Source organism: Orycteropus afer, unplaced genomic scaffold (genome assembly GCF_000298275.1).
Source record: "Orycteropus afer afer isolate SDZICR_OR568_19922 unplaced genomic scaffold, OryAfe1.0 scaffold00148, whole genome shotgun sequence".
Lineage (NCBI taxonomy): Eukaryota > Metazoa > Chordata > Mammalia > Tubulidentata > Orycteropodidae > Orycteropus > Orycteropus afer.
This window is the reverse complement of record NW_006921735.1, coordinates 4,160,785-4,185,587: the sequence shown is the minus strand read 5'-3', so window position 1 is coordinate 4,185,587 and position 24,803 is coordinate 4,160,785. Positions and strand designations below refer to the sequence as shown.

Below are 24,803 nucleotides of genomic sequence, written 5' to 3'. Positions count from 1 at the left end.
ACTATGAGTAGGGTTTGACTCCACATCACACAATAACAACAACAGCAACAGCTTCCATTGGTGCTGATTTGTGGATCCAAGTAATATGAATTCTTTGACAACTTCAATCTTTTCTCCATTTATCATGAGGTTGCTTATTGGTCCTGTTGTGAGGATTTTTATTTTCTTTATGTTGAGGTGTAATCCATACATATTTTGTTTTAATCTCTTCTGAAACTGATTTGGTCAAAAATCATTAATATTTTTTCCAGGTAATTGCATCAAATGAGTCTTTTTTTCTTTTTTTTTTTTTACTTACCATAAGGAATGACTGCATATAAATCTTAAAGAATTTCTTTAACAGTGAGCTCACACATAATGAGAGATTATTTGAATTTCAGTCACCTTTTTTTGTTTACTCTGCACTGCAATGGCTTTTGATGGAATTATTTAAAAGTCATTTTCTTAAAAATAAAATAACCTTGATTTTTCACTTGCTCCTTTCTATGAGGGTAAGTAGCAATAATAAATCAAAAGAAAAATAGATCAGAGTAAACAGAACTCAGGAAAAGTTCTCCTTAGATACACTTAAGGATGAAATGTTAATTCTATGACAGTGACTTTGTTAAACGTAACCAGAGAGAAAATAGCTAACAATGACTATAGACTCACAGGTTTTAAACATTTTAAAACATAGAATGAGACTTTATATATTTATATACAAAATTCAATATATACAATTCAATATATAGTCTCTAAGGCATTTGACTGCTAACTAGAAATCTGGCAGTTCAAACCCACAAGCCACTCCTCAGAAGGAAGGTTGGGCAATCTACTTCCATTGTGATACCACCTCAGAAACCCAAGGAGGGGTCTCTATGAGTCACCAACTCGACGGCAATGAGTTTATCAATTCTAAGAAAACATTGACAAATGTTGAAAATTCCCAAAATTTTTATGATAGAAATGAAAAATTTTGCATTATCTAAATCTTGACTTTGATAAATTTCAGTCTAATGATATCAAAATTGAAATGGAATTCACTGAGGTCAAGATATTGAAATATTTCAAATATTTTCTTTTAAGAGATATAAAGAAGAAAATTTACCTATAGATTGAAACTTATAAAATATTATACTTACAGTCTACTTGTTTATAACGGTGAGATATCAAAGCACTTTTTGTTTTATCAATATCCAAAGCTAGGTACTCTACAGAACCATGGCCAAACTTCTGTACTCGAAATACACCATTTTTAGGTCCTGCTCCATATATATAATCTTCAAAGATATCAATCCTATGTGGATGTAACAAGCCTAGAATTTTAAAAAGGAAGGATTAGAAAAGTTGCAATGTATATATTTAGACTTAAGGAAATCATCTAAATTTATCCAAGATCATATAGAAATGTTTTTACTATTTAAAATTTAAGGATTGATTTTTTTTAGTTTGAGCTCTAAAGTCGTTCTAATTAATGTATTTGCAGTGGAAATATGAGACATTAAACATCTCTTTCAGAACATGAAAAAAAAATTCTATCATTACTTTAATCATATTAGCCACCACAAAGCATGTGCTGGGAGTTTATTACATGCAAAGCAATGTTCTCTGTTGTGAAGTCACAAACAAAAGCAAAATATGGGGGCCCGCCACATCCATAGTATAAAAGCAGATAGTTCACAAACTCTCAGTTTGTGCTCTGGATTGAATTAATGAACAAAATGGATTACTTACTCCACTAGTTTATCAAACAATCATGAGTTTGTTTTAAAAAATAAATCCTAGAAAATATTTGACATTACTATTGTCTGTTACTGAAATGCAATAAGGAGACCAAACTGGCAAGTGGCAATCATACATGTGACTAGTTTAACTAAAAATAATAGGAATGACAATTCCTTTGAAGGGGGATTGGGTAATCTACTTCTGTAGTGATACTGCCTTGGAAATCCAAGGATGGGTCGCTACAAATCAGATCCAACTTGTTGGCAGTGAGGTGTTTTTTTTTTTTTTTTTTTTAAATGACTATTATTGTAAGAGAAGCTCTGGTTGCATGGTGCCTAAGGCACTTGACTGCTAACCAGAAGGCTGGCAGTTCAAACAGACCGCTGGCAGTTCAAACCCAACAGCCCCTCTTTGGAAGGAAGGTTGGGCAATCTACTTCCATAGTGATGTTGCCTCGGAAACCCAAGGTGGTTGTTATGAGTCAGATCTGAGTCGTTGGCAGTAGGTCATTATGATAAGATATTTTTTTTTTTTTAAAGAAAGATGAATTAATCTAACTTTCAGTATTAAAATTTATAACAAAGTGAAATTATATTTTAATAAAACATAAAATTCCTTTTAAGTGTATGTATTTTTCATCATTATTTCTTCAAATAGTAAAATGTAAACTTAAACTGAAACAGGTCTACTTGATTGTAATCAATTACAGGAGTTTGGAAATACCATCATCCAGGGCTATTGATACAAAAAATACACTTTGGACAAAGGCACAATGAAAACACAATTTCATTATTTTGTCTCAACTTCTCTGCTTTCTTGAAAAATGAAGAAGCAATGTTACATTCAATAATTATAACAATATAAAGCTTCACATGTGTATTATGAACATTCGTAAATAAGGAAAGGGGAAAGATCATGAAGGAAAAGATATTAGATTCAATAAAAAGAAGTGAATCAGGCAAGCTATGCAAGTAGTGTGTGAAAGAGACAGAAAACAAGAAAGGAAAAAAAAATAGGAGACAAAGAGACAGCAATAAAAACAGTGTCAAAAAGAAGAGTACAAGCATATCCACAGGTTACTAGTGGTTTAGGCTCCCTGCCAATTTTGCATACTACTTTTCACATGGGTGAGTGTATACTTACAAATTACCTATAAAAATAATTGTTACTGTGATGTTTTACTATACACAACTAATTTCCTTCTTGCTATCACTGCAATTTGAAATGAAGATTAGTTTTCACAGGTATTAATTTTGACTACTTGAATTGGTCTGCTCAGAATGAAATAGCCACAGAAACAACAGAATAAAATTATTTTAAGAATCTGGGCAGCAGTGGGACATGTTTGTTATAGATGTAAGAAGTTCTTCTGTGCTGGCCTCTTTGTTTTTTTTCAAGTAAACCAGAAAACCAAATCTACTGCCGATTCCAATTCATAATGACCCTATAGGACACAGTGGAACTTCCCCATCTGTAAAGCAGATTGACACATCTTTCTCCTGCAGAATGATTGGTGGGTTGTAACCACCAACCTTTTGATTAGCAACCAAATGCCTTAATTACCGTGTCACCAGAGCTCTTTGTTTTTCAAGTGAGAATGAAAAATTTAATCCACAATAAAAGCAACAAGTTGAAAGGAGAATTTTGAGAAAATCCAAAAGCATCCATGCTTAGAAAGCTTCCATACTATATTTATTTAATATTCTAAATAATATTTGAAAACTAAAACATTTCACAAACCTTGTTTGCTGCTGACCAAGACTACTGTATCGGAGCCATCATACAGAACACTGCCAATAACAGAGAGCTCAAAATCAGCCCAGTAAATGCGTTCACTAAAATGATCCACAGCCAAACCTGCAAAATCAACACACATGGACAAATAACAAAAATCAAGTGGAGATTACTTTAAAATTATTTTTTTGCTTCTTAATGCGTATGTATGGATGATATATTATATTAGAAATGGCACCAGTCTACATCAAAGTACTGTAGAAATTAGAAAATTTAAATAAACCATTTATTAACTGGAACACATGTGTTTAGAATACATAGATTTTATTTAAAAAACTATAATAAAACTCTTATTTTGCATAGAAACAACCTTTATTAATTACTTTTCCTCTCCAGAATATTTTTCTTTTTATTACTATTTTTCTCTCAAGGCCCCTCGTGGTGTGGTGATTAAGCACTCAGCTGCTAACGAAAGAATGGAAGTTTGAATCTACCAGCCACTCTATGGGAGAAAGATGTAGTAGTCTGTTTCCATAAAGGTTACAGTTTTGGAAATCCTATAAGGCAGTTCTACTCTGTCCTATAGGTTTGCTATACAGTCACTATGAGTCAGAATCCACCTCACAGCTATTTTATTTTATTTTATTTTATTCCTATCAGACTTTACCCTAGGAGGGGTTGCTATGAGTCGGGTCTGACTCGATGTTACATAACAAGAACAACATCAGATTTTTGCACTATATTTCAATTTTTTATCTTCATAATCTAGTATATGCAGAATGAATTCATTATTAATATCACTATGTTACATTATTTTAAGTGATATAGTACAAATTAGGTATATTCTTAATTCCTCCATGAAAGTGCAGTTCTTCAAATGTAAAAAGTTCATGGGCTTAAATTAATCATAAGACATTTTCAACTACATGGGATTACATGGGATCTCCTACATGGGGCTCCTATTGTTATGTGTCACTGAGTTGACTCTAACTCACAGAGACTTTATAGGACAGGATAGAACTTGAAAACCATACGGTTTTCAAGGGTGTACTCTTCACAGAAAGAGACTGACACATCTTTCTCATGCAGAGCAGCTGGTGGATTCAAACTCTTAAATTCTCAGTGAGTAACCAAGTGCTTAACTACCAAGGCTCCTTAACCAACTCAACAATAACAGGTTTGTTTTCTTTTGTTGTTTTTGTTGGAGTTGTCCTACAGTGTCATAAGACACCCGCATGCATGCTGAACTTCAACTTACTAAAGATTAATGATTATAGTAGGGAAGATGAATAGAAAATTATTTAATTATGGTTCACCAACCAAAACCAAACTCACTGCCATCAAATCAATTCCAACTCACAGTGATCCACACTGGGTTTCCAAGGCTATAAATCTTTACAGAAGCAGACTGCCTCATGTTTTTTCCGTGGAGCAGCTGTTGGGATCAAACCACTGACCTTTGGTTTAGCAGCCAAATGTCTTAATCACTACATTGCGAGTTCCTTAATTAAGTGTCTAGTGGTGCTTAAATTTTTTACTTTAGTCATTAATTTACTCAGAGCTGCTTATCTTCATTGTCATCATTGGTATTTGTCAGTGACTAAAAGTAAAATACAATGTGCAATTATCTGTAGTCTACCATTTTACGTAGGAAAATGAATTTTAAAGGCTTTTCTATTTACTTTTTTAATATTTAATTTTGTGAATTCAGACACAGGGTATCTTAAAGTGTTTTCTACAATATAGAAGACTAAGCATATTCTATAATAAACATTTATTAAGTAGATACTAATTTTTATGATTTAGTTGGTCATAGTTGATAATAGGTGCCGTCCAGTTCAGTCTAGCTCATAATGATCTCATGTGACAGAGTGCAACTGCCCCACAGAGTCTTCTTGACTATAATCTTTAGAGAAGCAGATCAACAAGTCTGTCTCCCTCAAAGCCACTGGGCTGGTCTCAACCACCAACTTTTTGGTTCGCAGAAGCTGAAAATTTGAGCATTTGCACCACTGGAGCTCACATTACATACTTCTGACAGTACAATGCAATTAAAATTCTTTGACAGCTAAATATTGAAGACCTTTTCCACGTAGATCCTGCAGAAAATAACAGCTACAACCTAGTTTGCAAGGCAAGTGAATGAGTTATTTTTGAGTTTGTGCTAACTATATTTCTGTGTATATGATGCAAAGCTTAATAATTAGATTGAAATTCATGGCTTAAACCATAATAATTTTTCTCTTATGTACATAGATATGTTGTTGTTTGGTGCCATCAAGTATATTACCACTCATAGCAACTCTATGTACAACATAATGAAACACTGCCAGGTCTTGTTCCTCCTTACAATCACTGCATCATTTGTTGTGCTATAATGGCTTTGTGTCATTGTGACACTGGAAACTATGCTACTGTATTTTGAATATCAGCAGGATCATCAATGGTGGACAGGTTTAAGATAGACCAGGAAGAAGGACCTGGAGGTCTATCTCTGAAAATGTTGGCTAGTAAAAGCCTTATGAATCGCAGCAAAACATAGACAAGGTCTAAATATAATCAAATTAAATGTTAATATTGTTCTTCAAGTATAATATAAAGATGTAATGTGCCCAACCACTCTCTGAGCAATGAATTAATAATTTAAAGGACTGCCTCATGTTTTACTGGTTGATGCTCAATGATTAATATGCTACTTAGAGTCATATTAGGAGTTGTGTTTTTGCTTCTTCATGTATAATTATGGACAACATGAATCATAAAATAACCCAATTTCCTGCTGCTGCCATTATACTTCAAAACAATGTCTAAGAAGAATGGCAATACTTTTGTTTCACTTTTACCAAAATGATAGAATAAAGAGGTAGATACAACAAAAAGTTTTCCCAACAAAATTTATCCTTACATGAAAATATAATACATTTTCTAATCATAAAAAAGATGACAGTGGGTGTCAAAACCATGTTAATTGATAATATTATTTTTTCAAATTCAGTAGCAGTAATAATTCTCAAATTGTAATACATTGCATTATACCTGTCTTTATTAGTTCTGGTCACACACTGTACTATTGAATAGAATTGTATCTCGATAAAAATTATGTAACAAAGCTTTCAGATGAGTGGGATTTATATTCCAAAAGATGCAAAAAATCAATAACTTTGATTTTTCCTTAAGCCCTTTAATAAAAAAGAGAGTCCTTTAAATTAAAAAGTTAATAAAGGAATCTACTAACTTTCCTGTTGAGAAAGTTGAGAATCAAGTTTATATGAAATAAAAAGTTTGTTTCTACCTTTAAAATATCATGTCTTCTTTTTGTCTTTAATAAAGCAACAATAATAAAATCTAAAAAATAAAATAAAATAAAAGTCATATCTCAAGGCACTCATTCTTATCAGAACTGAAAATGATTAATATTTGGGACCAACATGGGGAAACTAGAGAAATTTTTAAAATAAAATATCATACTTCTTCTAACAAAGCATAATGGAAGACACATAAAGATAAAGACAGAGATTCACTAAGTTTTAGTGATGTATGATAATGGCACTAAGCATGTAGTCATTTTTTTAATATCTCCCATGATAACAAGACCATTATGGTATTTTGGGAATTTTTGTATTTCACTTTTGTTAGACTGAAATTTTCTAAGATCTTTCTTCTATTTCTCCTTTTTCCCACTAAAATCTCAAAAACTAAAAATAAAAATAAAACAGAAAATGATATTTTTTGAGAAATGGACATGTGGTTGTTAGGTGCCATTGAGGTTCTAACTCATAGCCACCCAATGGACAACAAAAGGGCAGAAAAACATGCTGCCCGGTCTGACACCATCCTCACAATTAATGCTATGCTTGAGCCCATTATTGTAGCCCTGTGTCAGTACATCTCACTGAGGGTGTTCCTCTTTTTTGCTGACCCTTTACTTTACCAAGCATGATATCCTTCTCCAGGGACTGGGATCTTATTCAAAGAACATGAGGTGAAGCCTTGCCATCATTGCTTACTTCTAAGGAAAATTCTGGCTGTACTTCTTACAAGAAAATTTGTTCTTCTGGCAGTTCATGGTATATTCAATATTCTTCACCAAGACATCAATTTAAAGACATCAATTCTTCTACAGTCTTTCTTATTCATTGTCCATGTTTTGCATGCATATGAGGCAACAAAAATACCATGGCTTGGGGCAGGACTATCTTCAGCCTCAAAGTGACATATTTGCTTTTTAAAACATTAATACAGTCTGTTGCTGCAGATGTGCCCAGTGCAACATATCATTTTTCTTGACTGTTGCTTCCATGAACGTTGATTGTGGATCTCAGTTAAATGCAATCTTTGACAACTTCAATCTTTTCTCCTTTTATCATGATGTTGCTTACTGGTCAGTTTGTGAGGATTTTTGTTTTCTTATGTTGAGGTGTATTCCAGACTGAAGACTATAGTCTTTGATCTTCACCAATAAGTGCTTCAAATCATCTTCATTTTTAGCAAGCAAGGTTGTGTCATTTGCATATTGCAGATTGTTGATGAGTCTTTCTCCAAACCTGATGCCACATTCTCCTTCATATACTTTAGCTTCTCAGATTATTTGCTCAGCAAATAGATTCAATAATTATGGTGAAAGGATACAACACTGATTGACAATTTTCTTGAATTTAAACTGTGAAGTGTCCCATTGTTCAGTTCCAATGACTGCCTCTTTGTCTGTGAATAGGTTCCATATGGGCAGAATTAAGTGTTTTAGAATTCCCAGTCCTTGCAATGTTATCCACAATTTGTTATGATCTACAGACTTGAATGTATAGTCAATGGAACACAGGTAAACATCTTTCTAGTATTCTCTGCATTTAGCTAAGATGTGTTTAGTATCAGCAGTAATATCTGTTGTTCCACATACTCTTCTGAGTCTGGCTTAAATTTCTAGAAGTCTCCTGTTGATTTACTGTTGCAACCATTTTTGAATTATCTTCAGTTAAATTTTACTTGTATGTGGTATCAATGATATTGTTCAATAATTTCTCCATTCTGTTGGACCACCTCTCTTTGGAATGGACACAAATATGGGCTTTTTCCAGTCAGTTGACCAGAAAACTGTCTGCCAAATTTATTAGCATAGACAATTGAGTGCTTTCAGTGTTGCGCCCATTTGTTGAAACATCTCAGTTTGTATTCCATCTTTCTGTAGGCTTGTTTCTCTAGTGCCTTCAATGCAGATTGGACTTCTTTCAATAGCATCAGTTCTTAATCATATGATACTTCCAGAAATGGCAGAATATGGACCAGTTCTATTTGGTCCAGTGAATTTGTTTATTACTTCTAGCTTTCCTTGATGCTTCCTGAGTTGTTCAGTTGTTTGTCACAGAATCCTTCAATATAGCAACTGGTGGTTTGAATTTTTTCTTCAGTTCTCTTAGCCATAGTTCCAATATAATATTTGATGGAGAAGTTTTCAACATAGTAACAAATTAAAATCTCTGTGCTTTCAGAAAAAGGACAAGAGTTGAGTTTCATGTTAAAAGAAATCTAAGATTTTAAAGTATTAAAAATCAGTAAATGTACACTACCATATTCTGGATTAAAGAGATGATAAGAGGGGTCCAAAATGATTAGCTTCTAACTGAAAAGTTGGTGTTTCAAATCTACCAGCTTCTCTGTGGGATATATATTTGGCAGGTTTGCTTTGCTTACATAAAGATTTACAGCCTTAGAAACCCTATGAGACAGTTATACTCTACCTATAGGGTTATAATTTATTTCTAACCATAATTTGAAGATATTATGACTTTTTTTTTTTTTTTTGTATTCAGGTATTTTTGTATTCAAGTACCTATGAGATATCTGTACTTAATTGGCTTATGTTGGGTCCAGGTTCTACAATGAAATATTAATTAACCTATTGACTGCTAACCAGAAGGCTGGCAGTTCAAACCCACCAGCCACTCCTCGGAAGGAAAATGGGGCAATCTACTTCTGCAGTGATACTGCCTCGGAAACCCAAGGAGGGGTCGCTATGAGTCAGGTCTGACTTGACGGCACATAACAACAACAACAACAACATGGTTGAGCAACAGGACCACAAAAAGTGCACTCAGGTGTCACCTTCTCAAAAGGCCTACTCTAATCACATAATAATCTTATATTGCAATCTGTCCCTTCTCCATTCCTGACCCTTTCTTCTCCTCTACTTTTGGTGTTCTCTCCAAAGCATATAGAATGATAACTTACTTCATGATTTACTTATTAAATATTATTTTTATCTATCTCCATCCAAATTCTTTGCCCCTTACCAGGAGGAATGCAAGTACCAGGAAGACAGGGATTTATGACTATGTATTGAGTTGTATATTACAAACACCTGAAATCATGCCTGCTACATACTAGGCACACAATAAATATGTGTTTAATGAGTGAATAAATGGCTTCTGAGAGTCTATTCCTATAAATGTGTCAGAAGTTCTCAGAAAGGCTGAGCAGAAAATTCAGTATATCTGCACTACACTTAGTATTGACATGCCCATCCTTTATTATTATTTTTCCTTTATAGTACTTATCTGATGTTATATACAAATATATATTCTATTCTCTAAAAAAGGAAAATTTTATGAGTGTTGGAACCTGCCTCACAAGGGTAAGAACTTAGTTGTTCAACATCTGGGAGAGTTTCTAGCACATGATAGGGGTTCAGTTAGTATTTTTTAAATAAACGATTGAAGGAAGACATTTTTGTGTGAATGAACTAAACTCCAAGGCTTTTTACTTTTTCCATGAAGAATAAAAACAATCTAGTGGGAGAAGAAGGCATAAGCATATTGAAAGTTAATAACAATATAAGTGAAAAATATGAAAAATATGAATAAATTAAAAACTATGAAAGATACTACAAAGAATGTTGTTAAAAAAAAAAAAAATGCCATAAAGATTGGAAAGGAGTGAAGGTGGCACAGAATCTCCAGGACTGCTGCAGACTGAAAATGCTTTGCTTAGGAAGAATTGCTAATGTTAGATCTTAAAAAGTAGACCAAAAAAAAAAAAAGTTGGAAAAGTATTCTATATGGAAGAACTGGGAGGATGATGGTAGGTGAGAAAGAATATGGTAGCAGGAAAAAAAAAGACATGAGTTCCTGAACATTTCAGAGAGTAAAGAGTAGTAGCTTAAGTGACTAGACTGGGAGGGAGATTGAAGCCAAATAGAAAAGAGTTGTAGATGACAAGGTAAGAAATCACCAAACTTGTTTTTCACAAAAATTATTTATATTTTTGCATTTCTTTGACTCTCATCTTTCAGAAATAATGCCATCTATTTCATCATAAACATATATTTGCAAAAAATAATCTTTTGCATTGCTATAAATTGTCAAAATTTCAAGCATGTGAAATTCTGCTAAGCCTTACATCCTAAGCAATTTTCAAATAACATACCTACAATAAAATTGGCAGCATGGTAAAGATCTGACTTGTATGTTTAGAAAATAGAACATGTGATATTAATGACTTATGAAAACATACTATAAATTATTTTATTGCTTGTAAAAATTATATTGCCAAAAAAAGAAAAAATATGATAATACTAATACTCTTATTGTTGTTGTTGTTATGTGCTGTCGAGTTGGACCCAACTCATAGTGACCCCTCCTTGGGTTTCTGAGGCAGTTATCACTATGGAAGTAGATTGCCCCATCTTCCTTCTGAGGAGTGGCTGGTTTAGCAGTCAAGTGCCTTAGGCACTGTACTGCTTTTCATTTTAGAGTGTGTCAGAAACATGTCATACCTGTGGGCCTCTGTAAATTCTTTTGCACTAAAATTCTTCTCAGAGTACCATCCATGGCTGCTTCTTCTATGTGGGAGTGGTCACCAACAACAGTCCAGTACATCATCCTGAAGACAATAGGTTAAATATGTTAGACTGTTGATGGTACTGCACAACCTGCCTCAGTTCTGAAAAGGCAGTATCCCTCCACACTATATGCATCAGAACCATTCCAGAGTGTGTTAAAATGTAGATTTCTGGATTCAGCTCTAAATGCAAAGAATAGGAACCTTCAACAGAGGGTCCCAGGAATTGACATTGAAACAAATTCTATAATGTGTACTTCAATTTTGACAACTATTCTTAAAGATAAATGATAATTTATTATTTGATACCCAAAGTTCAGTTTTTGAAATTCCATTAAAATTTCTGAAGCAAAATTTTTCTACCATGTGAAACTATCTTCTTGTTGTGACAGAACGTTTATTCTATTTTGGATGTTACATCAAAATGTTGTATTTTTTTGATAAGGAAATAACTATTTTTTTCAATTGAAACAATTCTCTCATTTAGAAGACAAAATCCTGCATAAGTGTAATAAATAAATAATAGTTCATTAATAGTTTATTTCTTTTTCTTTTTACAGAGGATCTTATGATCCACTATATGGATGATTAAGAGGTTTTTCTTTTCTTTTCTTTTTTTTTTTTTAACATTTCCCTATTCTCTTTTTGATTATTGCTTATAATGTATGTATAAAAAATTTAAAAAATTTAATACAAAGCCTTTCTTTTTCTTAACCTTCAGGAAGAAAAAGAAAGGCTTTGTATTAAATTTTTTTATACATATGCTTTCAATGTTTATTATTACAAATACCTCAAAACATCAATACTGTATATTTGATATATTTAAATGATGAAAATTCAATTTTAGATTAAAAATGTGTATATCACATCAGTTTCATTATTCTGCAACATGCACGTATTCACAACATGCAAACACAGATTTTATATTGTAGGAATCTTTCTGGAAAAAATAAAATTCCACACACTATTTCAAGTGAAAAGGGCATGATTTTATACAGAAGGAAGTACACAGTGATTTTCAGAAATGTGAATTTATTATATATTGAATACTCATTAAATAAATAAAACCACAGTCCATAGGTAGATAGCTATATTAAGAAAAAAAATATATATATATGTATATATATATATATGAGGCCATTAACCTACCCTCTTTTTGGATTTACAGCAATAGCATAGGGTTCTCCAGCCATGTTTGTTAAAAGTCTTGTACAGTTGGGGCCATTCAGTTGTCCTACATTGACAGAGTACCTCAGACTGGTCCAGTGAGTTGTGTAGTAACTAAACCAGTGCATTCTAGAATGATCGGTCCAATAAATATTTCCAGCAACCCAGTCAACTGCAATGTCCCGGGGTCTTTTAAATTCAGGACACTAAAAGAAAATGAAACAAAACCACAGTATTTTTAAAAGCAAATTAATAGAACTTTCTGTATGCATACATTGATTTTTACCTACATTGATATTTGAAAAACAGAATGTGACCATGCTCAGATGTTACTTGCTACATAGACTTCCTAAGAACACATACCTTTTATTTTATTATTATTCCTTATAGATTTATAACTGCACAAATCTTACCTGTACAGTTCAATGGAGTTTATTTATGAATTTCTCTGTTTTACCACTACTGAACTAGATATTTCTAGCACTCCAGAACTATCTTTTGTGACCTCTTCCAATCAATATTCCTCTGAGAGTAACCATAATTACAACATCCTGGATTAGTTTAAACAAACCCAGATAAATGAAATCATAACCTGTTATGCCTGACTTTTTTCACTTAAGATAATGTCTGATTATTCTATGCTATTGTATTTGTCCATTATTAATACTTTTTATATGTGTTCATTGTATGAATGTCCCACATCTGTTTACCACTCTATATGTCCACTTGGTTTGTTTATAGTCTTTGTCCATTACACCTAAAGCCATCAATATTCTTGTACATATATATTTTTATAGTCACAAGCACTCATTTCTGTTGGGTCTTTACTCAGGAAAAAGAGTGCCTTAATGCTGTAAATTGTTAATATGTTCAGCTGTTAACTGAAAAGTTTGTAGAGAATTGTATTAGAAGAAAGTCCTGGTGATCAACTTCTGAAAAATTAACTATTGACAACCCATACCAAACATACTTCTACTATGACAAACCTGGGGTCATCATGGATTGGACTTGACTCAATGAGAACTGTTAAAGTTGATTGAATTTAGAGTATACATGTGTTTAGCTAGACACAATTAGAAATTTATTTTTTCAGTTTGTACCCATATATAATCTAGTCAGCAATATAACAAAGTCTCACTTGTTTTCCATTCTCACCATACATAGTTTGATTCAAAAATTTAAAAAAAAAGAAACTTCAGCACAGATAGAGATATTTAGAAAGATATTGTATGTAAACATCTTTTGAAAAAAGTTGCAATATTACATCAGAGAAGTTGGATTTTCTGCTTAATATAGAATTTCACTGAGTTATTGTGAAAGTTAAGAGTGTTCATGAGGAATAGGCAGCAAGGCATTTAATGGAAGCTCAGAGACTTTCAATTACCTTGATTATTTTGAGCAGAAATTAGTTTATTAATTGTTTTAACACTGTCAGGTTTACTATGCATAGCCAAAAGTGGAAAAAGATTCCAAGAGGTATTATATCTAGACTAGAAACAATTATTTGACAATGATTATATTATCTAGACATGTAATCAACATGTAAGAATATCATTATGACCAAATAGCCAGTAGAAACATGGATTTTTTTAAAATAAGATTTTTATTATACACATTTTTATTTATTTATTTTAATTTTTTATTGTGATTTGGTTTGAAGTTTACAGAGTAATTTTGTTGTCCATTCAACAATTAACACACATTTTGTTTGGAGACATTGATTGAAATCCCTGCAAAAAACAGCACTCTTCCCACTTCCGCCCTGTGCTCACCATTTCTCTTTGACCTTCTTTCATATCCATTCCTACATTCTGAGCTTTATCTCTGGGCAAATATTGCCCTTTCAATGTTTTATGGCTGATTGTTCTAAGGAGCTGTACCCCCCATACACTGTTCATCTCATAGGTCTATTTGTCCGAAAGGTGAATCAGGAAAGTAACTGGGAAGGCCTAAAGAGTGAACCAAAAGAGTGAGTCGGGAGGCATGAAGGGTGACTAAGGGTTGTAGCCTTGGGAAAACATGGATTTTAAACACATGATAATTTCTTGCGTGGTTTAATGGTCAGCAGATTTTCTTAAGCAGATGCCTTGGATTCAAAGAGAAGAATGATCATTTCAAAAAGAATATAGGATGCCAAGTAACAGGAATTGCAAGTCATTCTCTATTATGTGATTACTAGGATCTCAAAGAAGGGAAATATGGCTTGAACTAAAAACAGAACCTAAAGACAATTTCTAATGACATTTATTATCAGTATTTTCACCTACTGGCTTCAAAATTGAAATCAAGAAATTGGATAGTAGCCTCTTTCCACAGATTGTACTCGTCTGTCAGTTTATTGTACTGTGGTGACTTGCATGTCACTAGGATATTGGAAGCTATGCCACTGGTATTTCAAACACCAGCAAGGTCACCCATGGTGGATAGGTTTAGCAAAACTTCCAGACTAAGACAGAAGTAGAACATGGCAGTTTACTTCAAATAACTGGTCACTGAAAACCTTATGAATATCATGGAAATATTATCTGATATAGTGCCAGAAGATGAGACCCTCAGGGTGGAAGGCATTCAGTATATGAGCTGCCTCCTCAAATAGAGTTAACCTTAATGACATGGATGGAGTAATGCTTTTGAGATCTTCATTCTCTGATGCAGCACAATTCAAAATGAGAAGAAACAGCTGCAAACATTCATTAATGATTAGAATGTTTAATGTACGAAGTATGAATCTAGGCATTTGGAAAATTTGAAAAAGACAATAGAACATATAAAGATCAATATCCTAAGCATGAATGAACTGAAATAGACTGGGATTGGTCATTTTGAGTCACACAATCAGATGGTCTACTATGCCAAGAATGACACATCGTGGAGAAATGGTGTCACACTCATAGACAAAAAGAATATTTCAACTTCTATCCTGAAGTACAATATTGCCAATGATAGGATAATATCCATATTCATACAAGGAAAACAGGTAATATGACTATTATTCAAATTTATTTACAAACCACTCAAGCCAAAGATGAAGAAATTGAAGAGTTTTACCAACTTCTTCAGTCTGATTGCAATTAAACATTTAATCGGGATGCATCAATAATTACTGGTGATTTGGAATACAAAAGTTGGAATCAAAGAAGGACTGGTAGTTGGAAAATATGGCACTGGTGATAAAAATGACACCCGAGATAATATGATAGAATTTTGCAAGACTAGTGACTTATTCTTTGCAAATAGTTTCTCTAAACAACATTAATGGTGAATATATATGTGACTCTGACCGGATGGACTAAGCAGGAATCAAATCCGAATATGTCTGGGGAAAGACACAATGGAGAAGCCCAATATCATCATTGTCCTTTCAATGTTTATGGTTGACTGTTCTATGGAGCTGTGCCTCCCAGACACTGAACGTCATGGTCCACAAGAATCATAATATGACCTTAATTATATCTCACCTGATCTTAGGGATAATCTCAAGAATAGATTTGATGCATTGAACACTAATGATTGAAGACCATATAAGTTGTACGATGACATGAAGGACATCATACATGAAGAAAAATAAGGTAAATAGAAAGATAAGGAAGAAAGACAATACCAAAATGGATGTCAGAAGAAACTCTGAAACTTGCCCTTGAATGTAGAGAGCCTAATGCAAATGGAAAAAAATGATGAAGCAAAAAAGCTAAACAAAATATTTCAAAAGGTGGCTCGAGAAGACAAGGCAAAGTATTATAATGGAATGGGCAAAGAACTGGCATTAGAAAAACAGAAAGGAAGAAGATGATCAGCATTTCTCAAGCTGAAAGAACTGAAGAAAAAATTCATGCACTGAGTTACAATATTAATGGATTCTGTGGGCAAAGTATTGAAAAATGCAGGAACATCAAAAGAAGGTAGAAAGAATACACAGAGTCTCTGTACCAAAAAGAATTGGTCAGTGTTCTACCATTCAGGAGGTAACACATGATCAAGAACTGATGGTACTGAAGGGAGAAGTCCAAGCCACACTGAAGGAATTGGCAAAGAAAAACAAGCCTCCAGGAATTGACAGAGCACCAGTTGAGATGTTTCAAGAAACAGATGCAACATCTATTTAATTTGAAAAACATCTATCTGGCCAACCAACTGGAAGAGATCCATAGTTGTGCCCATTCCAAAGAAAGGTGATAAATCAGAATGCGGGAATTATTGAGCAATATCATCAATATCAGGAACTCTGGTGGTATAATGCCTAAGGCATTTGACTGCTAACCAGAAGGTTGGTGATTCAAACCCACCAGCCACTCCTCAGAAGGAAGATTGGGCAATCTGCTTCTGTAAAGATACTGCCTTGGCAACCCAAGGAGCGATCACTACGAGTTAAAATGACTTGAGGGCAATGAGTTTTTCTTTTATCTATCTATCTATCTATCTATCTATCTATCTATCTATCTGTTTATTTTTATCAAAGATATCACACACAAGTAAATTTTTGCAGAAAATATTTCAAAACAGTTGTGGCAATACATTGAGGGGGACTTCTAGAAACGCAAACTGGATTTAGAAGAAGACATGGATTGAAGGACATCATTGCAGATGTCAGATTGACATTAGGTGAAAGCAAAGAATGCCAGAAACATGCTTACCTATGTATTATTGGCTATGGAAAGGTATTCAACTGTGTGGATCACAACAAATTATGGATAACATTTTGAAATGGGAATGTCAGAGCACTTAATTATGATCATGAGGCACCTGTACATGGACCAAAAGGCAGACAGTTATCCAAACAGGCAAGGGATATTGCATGGTATAAAATCAGGAAATGTGTGCATCAGGATTGTATCCTCCCACCAGATTTATTCAATCTGTATACCAAGCAAGTAATCTGAGAAGCTGGAATATATGGAGAAGACCAAAACAGCATCAGGATTGGGAGATTTATCAACAACCTGCTATATGCAAATGACACAACCTTGCTTGCTGAAAGTGAAGATGACTTGAAGCACTTACTGATGGAAATCAAAGGCTACAGCCTTCAGTATAGATTCCACCTCAACATAAAAAAAAAAAAAAAGAAAGAAAGAAAGAAATCCTCATAACTGGACCAATAAGCAGCATAATGAAAAATGGAGAAAAGACTGAAGTTGTCAAGGATTTCATTTTTCTTGGATCCACAATCAACACCCTTGGAAGTAGCAGTCAATAAATCAAAGGACATATTGCATCGGGCAAATATGCTGCAAAAGAACTCTTTCAAGTGTTAAAGAGCAAAGATGTCACTTTGATGACTAAGGGGACTCTAACCACAGCCATGATATTTCCACTCACCTCATATGCATGTGAAAGCTGAACAATGATAAGGAAGATATAATAATTGAAGCATTTGAATTGTGGTACTGGTGAAGAATATTAAATATATCATGGACTGCAAAAGAACAAACAAATCTGTCCTGATTGATGTACAGCCAGAAAGCTAGCTAGAAGTGAAGATGGCAATACTTCATGTCTCATACTTTGGTCGTGATGTCAAGAGGGACCAATCCAGTCCCTGGAGAATGATATCATGAGAGAAATATTCATTGAAAAAGCAGAAGATCCCTAATAAGGTAGATTGACACAGTGGCTGCAACAGTAGGCTACAGCATTGTGAGGACGGTGTGGCATGAGGCAGTGTTTTGTTCTGTTGTGTGTGGGGTCCCTATGAGTTGGAATCAACTCACCAGCACCTAACAACAACATTTCCTCAACTCTAACAAAAAATACTATTCATCTGTCCAACAATATTTACTAAAGGTAATTGTAAAACACAGTGTGATCTAGAAATGCCATTTAACTAATATTCATTGCTGGGTAGAATATATATATCTGTCCTAGCCAAACCACAAAATCATTTCCAAACACTCCAGTATTATTTAAATTGACTGAATGAGTTTCCTCCCATCCACGACTTGGCAGCATTTATGTAATATTTGAAAGTAAATATATCACCAAATGGTATTTACATGTCAATGTGTGTCATAAATGTATAAATACAAAAGGCAATGGCAAAAATTATCATTATGAGATTTTTAGAGTCTGTTGGAACACATTTTCATTTTCTAACACCAGTACAGCAAAACTTTACCATTCCAAAATATGTGATGAAGGTTGTCTATCATGAACATAGAAGAATATCTATTTTCTTTTATCAGAGATAAATATAAACATGTGAAATCTACCCTAATAGTATCCCTGAAAAGATATGAAATATTTCATGCAAAGTTCCACTTTTCTTGAATTTAACATTTTCATTTTATACAATTCAACTTCAAAAATAAAGGCTGATAATATGTCCATTCTATGCTTCTTAACTTGGCCTGCTGACAATTAAGGCCAATTCCTAAGCTAAATTCCTATATAAGTTTGATGTAATGATACTTTTTAACGTAAGCAGATTAGTGATGATGATATCAACAATTAATTCTATAAAGATAAATCAAACTTACATCTCATTTATAGTGTGAAGAATATAGTTTATGAAAGGGGAAAAACCTTGCTTATCATGTTAAGCACAAAAATAATGATGAACTGTAGAATCACTTAAATCTACACATTTTTTTTCTTTGATTCCAGGATTTAAAAAAAAAAAACAAAAAAACTCACTGTCATTGAGTAATAACTAAAATAATCAGAATATGGAGTAAAAGATGGTCATCACTGAATTAATTCAGTCTGCAGCCATACCATTATCAGTGACAAGATGATTCTCAGAAAATAATGACAGGAGCATGAAGAGGTTAGCAGGTCTTCATCCCTAATAACTCATAACACCCTGAATGCTCATCGATCCTCAACACTGAATGTATCAAACAAGAACAAATAAAAAAGAAGAAGGAAAAGAAGCAGGCTATAACATGGTCCTATTCTAAAAGAATAGTGCTCTAGTAGCACTGTGGTTAAGGCTAACCAAACGATGGGCAGTTGAAACCCACCAGCTACTCCTTGAGAGAAACACGAGGCAGTCTACTTCCTTAAAGATTTACAGGCTTGGAAACCCTATAGGGGTCACTATCATTTGGAATCTATGGCAGTGGGTATTTTCAAACAACTTATGTTCAAATTAGGAAATCAACTTTTGTAATCAGTTGTTGTTGCCATGTGCCAAAGAGTTGATTCCAACTCATAACTAGCCTATATAACAAAGTGGAACTGTCCCATTGAGTTCCCAAGGTTATAATCTCTAGATGAGGAGATAATTCTTCTTTATCATTCTCAGAATGACCAGGATTGTTAATAGTATAAGCCATAGAACCAAATCCAAAAACCAAACTCACTGCCATCGAGTCGTTTCCAACCCATAGCAAGAAAGGGACTCATATTGAATGGCTGTTGGCTGGATGTTGAAAGCAGAGATTACTGTTGGATATTGATATTATGAAGAGATAATTTAAGGACAAGACATCAAAATCAATCAGGTAACTGTAAAAAGTGGGAACACACAGAAAAAGAAAATAGGTTCTAGGAGTAGAAATGGAGACTATGGAAAAACAGGAACAGGAAAGCTAAGCTACTTGCCACCAAAGAGGCTAAAAACAAAACAAAAACATCAGATTGGAAAAAAAAGAAAATATAGAACTTGCCCCTTTGACTAGCTAACTGACTAGACCGAGAGGCCAAGGAACTAGAGGTACTAATAAAATGTGGTGTTTAAGAGCCTCGAGAGTATGTGGTTACCCTGACAACAAAACCATTATTCATACTGTTGCACAAAGTAGGACACATTTTGACTCCTTTCTCCAGATAGATGATTTCTATTCTAATAAGCTTTCTAATACACAGTCAAAATTTTGGGGCCTGAGGCATACTTCTTTTTAGAGATAAATTAGTCAAACGAATAAACCCTTAAATCTTAAAGAAAAATTGACAGCTTGATTATAACAAAAGTAGAGGTTACTCCTTTAAATTACTAATCTTTTGTAGCTGTGGACTGTAAAATATATGTCACAGTTCCAGGTTTGGTAAACTAACTATATAAGTCCTGGAGAAATTTGTTTTAAATCAAGTAAAGGGAAAAATAGATGAAGGGGACTTCAAGCATTTGCACATAGAAATACCATCTTCTTTTTAACAAAATTTCTGTTGGAAATGTACTGAAAAAAAGATAATAAAATACGGTTAATAGAATAACTTGAGGTTATTGCACACATTTCATTTGTCATTTTCTTTATCTTTGTATACTGGGAAAAGCTAGGGCAAAAGACCTCTTTTTAAAGATTGTTAAAGAGCAAAGATGTCACTTTGAAGACTAAAGTGCACCTGACCCAAGTCACAGTATTTCCCATCACCTCCTATGCATGAGAAAGCTGGACAATGAATAAAGAAGGCTGAAGAAGAATTGATGCTTTTGAATTGTGGTGTTGGTGAAGAATACTGAAAATACCATAGACTGCCAGAAGAACAAACAAACCTGTCTTGAAAGAAGTGTGACTGGAATGCTCCACAGAAATGAGAATGGTCAGACTCCCTCTCTCATATTTTGTTTACATTATCAGAATGGACTGACCCCTAGAGAAGGGTATCATGCTTCATAAAGTAGAGGGTCAATGTAAAAGGGTCAGACGCTCAATGAGATGGATAGACACAGTAACTGCAACAACGGTCTCAGAGACAGCAACAATTGTGAGAATGATGCAGGACTGGGCAGTGTTTCATTCTACTGTATATAGTGGCTGACTCAACAGCAGCTAACAACAACAACATACAATCCAAGCATGAGAATGTCAATCCATTTTTATCAAAACTAATTATTTCTTAATAAAACTTTATTGAGACAAAGATGTAAACCTAGTATAAAAAAAAATTTTTTTGTGTATACAGTAAATGAAAATCTGTATATCTGATGCACAAAATATAAATCAGACTAAATTTCCATAAACCAGGAAAATGGAGAAAAATAATAAATACATAAATTTTAAATATTACTAAATTCTATTGACTCACTAATATTATGAAAAAAATATTTAATATTTCAATTAAGGGACTCATCTAACAATGACAGAATTTAAAAAGAACCAAGAAAAAGTTATATTCAAAAGTAGAATGTGTAAGGGTTCAAAAACTACATCATTGATGAAACCCTTGGCTTCTATTTAGAAATCATTATGTTATTTCACATAATTTTAAGGCTATTGTGATCTATTTCAGGACTGTGGCAACTTGACACAAACTTTGTTAAAGAAAAATCAAACCAAACAAATTCACATAAATCTCAGATAATTTCTGTAAAAAGTAAAAAATTTGTTTTGGATTATAAATTCAGAAATACATGTGATCTTGATTATCAATTTTTGTTTCTTATTTTTATTTTAGCATATTGAGTCTTCCTTGACATATATTTCTTCTATGTCCCATGTCCCTTATCAAAAAAAAAAATAAAACCTGTCAAAATACTATTATATAAACAATGATATGGCATACAAAGAAATACATTAAAGTTAGAATCATAAGAACTTGGTTTAAGACAACTCTGTTGTGTTTTCTCTCTTAATTACATGGCCTAATATAAAGACTTTAAGCAATATGATATAATAAGATGTTTTTAACTTCTAAATAGTAAGTTATGTAACAGTTTAAATACTATACATTCTTTTTTATTATTATTATTGTGCTTCGGTGCAAATTTATAAAGCAAAATTTGTTCTACATTCAACAGTTCACGTATATTTGATTTCACACCCCGCTTACCATCCCCAAACCTTACATGGGCAGTACAAACAACAAATATGAACCCCTTTGTAAATACAATACTGAGTTGTCAATGAAAGCAAACATGGGTATAGGGACGGATAGATGGGTGAACAAGTTAAACAATTATGTATGTCTAAATGGAGAGTGTATCCAAGATCATATACAGGGTTGGCAGACAATGGGCCTCTCGAAGAGTATGAAGGGATGGACACTGGGAGGAGGTAACTATGGGGAGGAAGTGGGAGGGGAGCTGCTGCATTGTAAATTTTGGTCAATGACATGAGACAAAGTATATGTGAACTGCTGTATGAAAAGTGAATTTACTCTGTAAATCTTCACCCAAATCCTAATAAAAAAAAAAAAAAAAAAAAAACTCTCTTCTGTTCTCATTCCTGTGACCATCCTCTCTCTCTGCCCCTCGCAACTATGCACTCCTGTCTGTTCAGTTTTCCCTCTATGTGAATGCTGCTCTTCTGGTGCAGCATAGCTGATTGCTCTCAGGGGTGTATCTCCCTCAACTAAGCAGGTACATTGCCCTAGAGTAGGTGTTCTGCATGTAGGTCTTTCTACTGTTGGGCTGAGAGCCAATCTTTGGTAGTGAGTTTAATTCTGGGCCCAAAGTGTAACCTGGAGCTATAGTCTTGGGAGCTCCACCAGGCTCCATCTGACAAGTAATTATTGTCATTTTTGTGTTTTTGAATTTTGTTCCACATTTTCCTCCCACTCTATCCAGGATCTCCAGTTTTGATCCCTTCCCAAAAGGTTGGCATTGGTAGCTGGGCACCATCTAGTTCTTCTGGTCTCAAGGTCCATCATATCTTGGACTAATTATTTCCAACTGGCTGTGATTTTCTTCACTCTTTTTTGCTTCAGATGAGAGGAGACCAATAGTTTCATCCTAGATGGCTGCTCAAAAGATTTTAAGACCCCAGTCATTACTCACCAAATTAAGTGGTGGAACAAGATTTTTATGTACTATGTTGTGCCAAGTGAGCTTGGTGTCCCCTGATACTATGTTCTTGAGTCAGCAGGCCCAGTGATTCTCTCTCAAGGTGTTTGGTTGTCTCTGAGAGGTTACTCCAATTCTGTCTTCTGTTGCTTTTGTAATGAGTGTGGCTAATTTTGTATCACTCATATGTATGTAAGATTATCTTTAGCAAAATATATTCTTGGTCTAGAGTACAATTCTGTTCACTGACCTCTACCTGATCTTCTCAGTTGTCTATGCTTTTATCTGTAGCCTGGTGTTTGGTGTTAACGCTGATACAGTATTGTGCATATACTAGTTTTTGCCTCCCTTGTCTGTACATGATGTGTACGTTTCAGTGTCGTTCCTTTCCCCAATGTCATCATGCTAGCATAGACTCTTTCCATACCATCCCACCATCACCCAAATCAACAAGTGACCCCCAGCTTAATTCCTGATAAACCTGGATCTGATGTAGCCTTAAATATGTGATCTTGTGGGCATTAGTGAGTGAAGCATTTGTTGGAGATTACAGAGGCAATGTTGACATTATCCCCCTACCTGAATTACCTGGAAATCAGTAAGCATAGCACCCTCTGAGGATTATCATTTAAAGCAGCAAAACCCATATAATGTCAGGTATTCAATCAAAGTCACATGAAAGCTGAGATTACAAAGTTATAGGCTGAGAAAGAAATATGTTTGGCCCAATGGTGAAGCAGGCAGCACAAGCACTCAAGAAGTCAGTGGCTCAAATCCATCAACCACTCTGCAGGCATATTACTCTAGTAAAAATTTACAGCCTAATAACAATGTTCACAAAGACATTTTTCTGCATCCTACTTTAGTGAGTGGCAATTTGGGTCTTAAAAAATTATGAATAGACATCTAAAGTGCAACTGTTAGTTTCTCCCCTTCTGGAGCAGAGATTAGAGAAGAAAACCAAAAACACATGCAAACAATTAGTCCAAGGGATTAGTTGACCATGTGAACCTCAGCCTACATGATGCTGAGACCAGAAGAACTAAATGGTGCCTGACAACAGCTCTCACAGCAGGAGATCCTGAATAGAGTGGGGAAAAGTGTGGAATAAAATTCCAAATCCTGAAAAAGACCAGGCACACTAGTCTGATAAAGACAAATGGAATGCTGAGACTATGGCCCTTAGTCACCCTTCAAAACTGGAACTGAACTCAGCCCTGCAGCTCAACTTTCAGGCAAACAAATAGGTCTATAACAACACCAAGAAAGTGTGCACTCTTTAGAACAATCAACAATAAAGGATCAAAAGATCAGCAATTGCCCAGAGATAAAGTTCAGAAAGCAGGAATAGTTAGGAAAGAAGAGCAAAGGAAAATGGTAACTACAGGAAGGAAGTAGGAAAAGTCCTGTTACATTGTGGGGATTACAATCAATGTCACAAAACAAAACGTGTATGAACTGCAGAATGGAAAACCAATTTACTCTAGATTTCACCCAAATCACAATTGAAAGTTATAAACAAACAAAAAAAGATTTATAGCCTAGGAAACCAAATAGGCAGGCAGTCCTACTCTGTCCTATAGGGCTGCTATGAGTCAGAATCTACTCAGCAACACACAGCTACAACACCACATATACTTTGAGTAGACTCTAACTTGCAAAATTCAGAATATAGTACTTTAAAATTCAAACTTTTTTTTTT

At 34.1% G+C, this 24,803-nt stretch overlaps 1 protein-coding gene across 1 annotated transcript in view; it reads right to left on the bottom strand.

Annotated features, from left to right (window-relative positions):
- LRP1B (LDL receptor related protein 1B) overlaps positions 1-24,803 on the bottom strand; it is a 1,967,638-nt gene that overhangs the window by 145,687 nt on the left and 1,797,148 nt on the right. Inside the window, exons 78-81 of the mRNA XM_007946050.1 lie at positions 12,421-12,644; positions 11,207-11,313; positions 3,445-3,561; positions 1,122-1,295 (exon numbers count right to left, since the gene is read on the bottom strand). Of these exons, the coding sequence (XP_007944241.1) occupies positions 1,122-1,295; positions 3,445-3,561; positions 11,207-11,313; positions 12,421-12,644 (622 nt within the window). The remainder of the gene's footprint in view (positions 1-1,121; positions 1,296-3,444; positions 3,562-11,206; positions 11,314-12,420; positions 12,645-24,803) is intronic.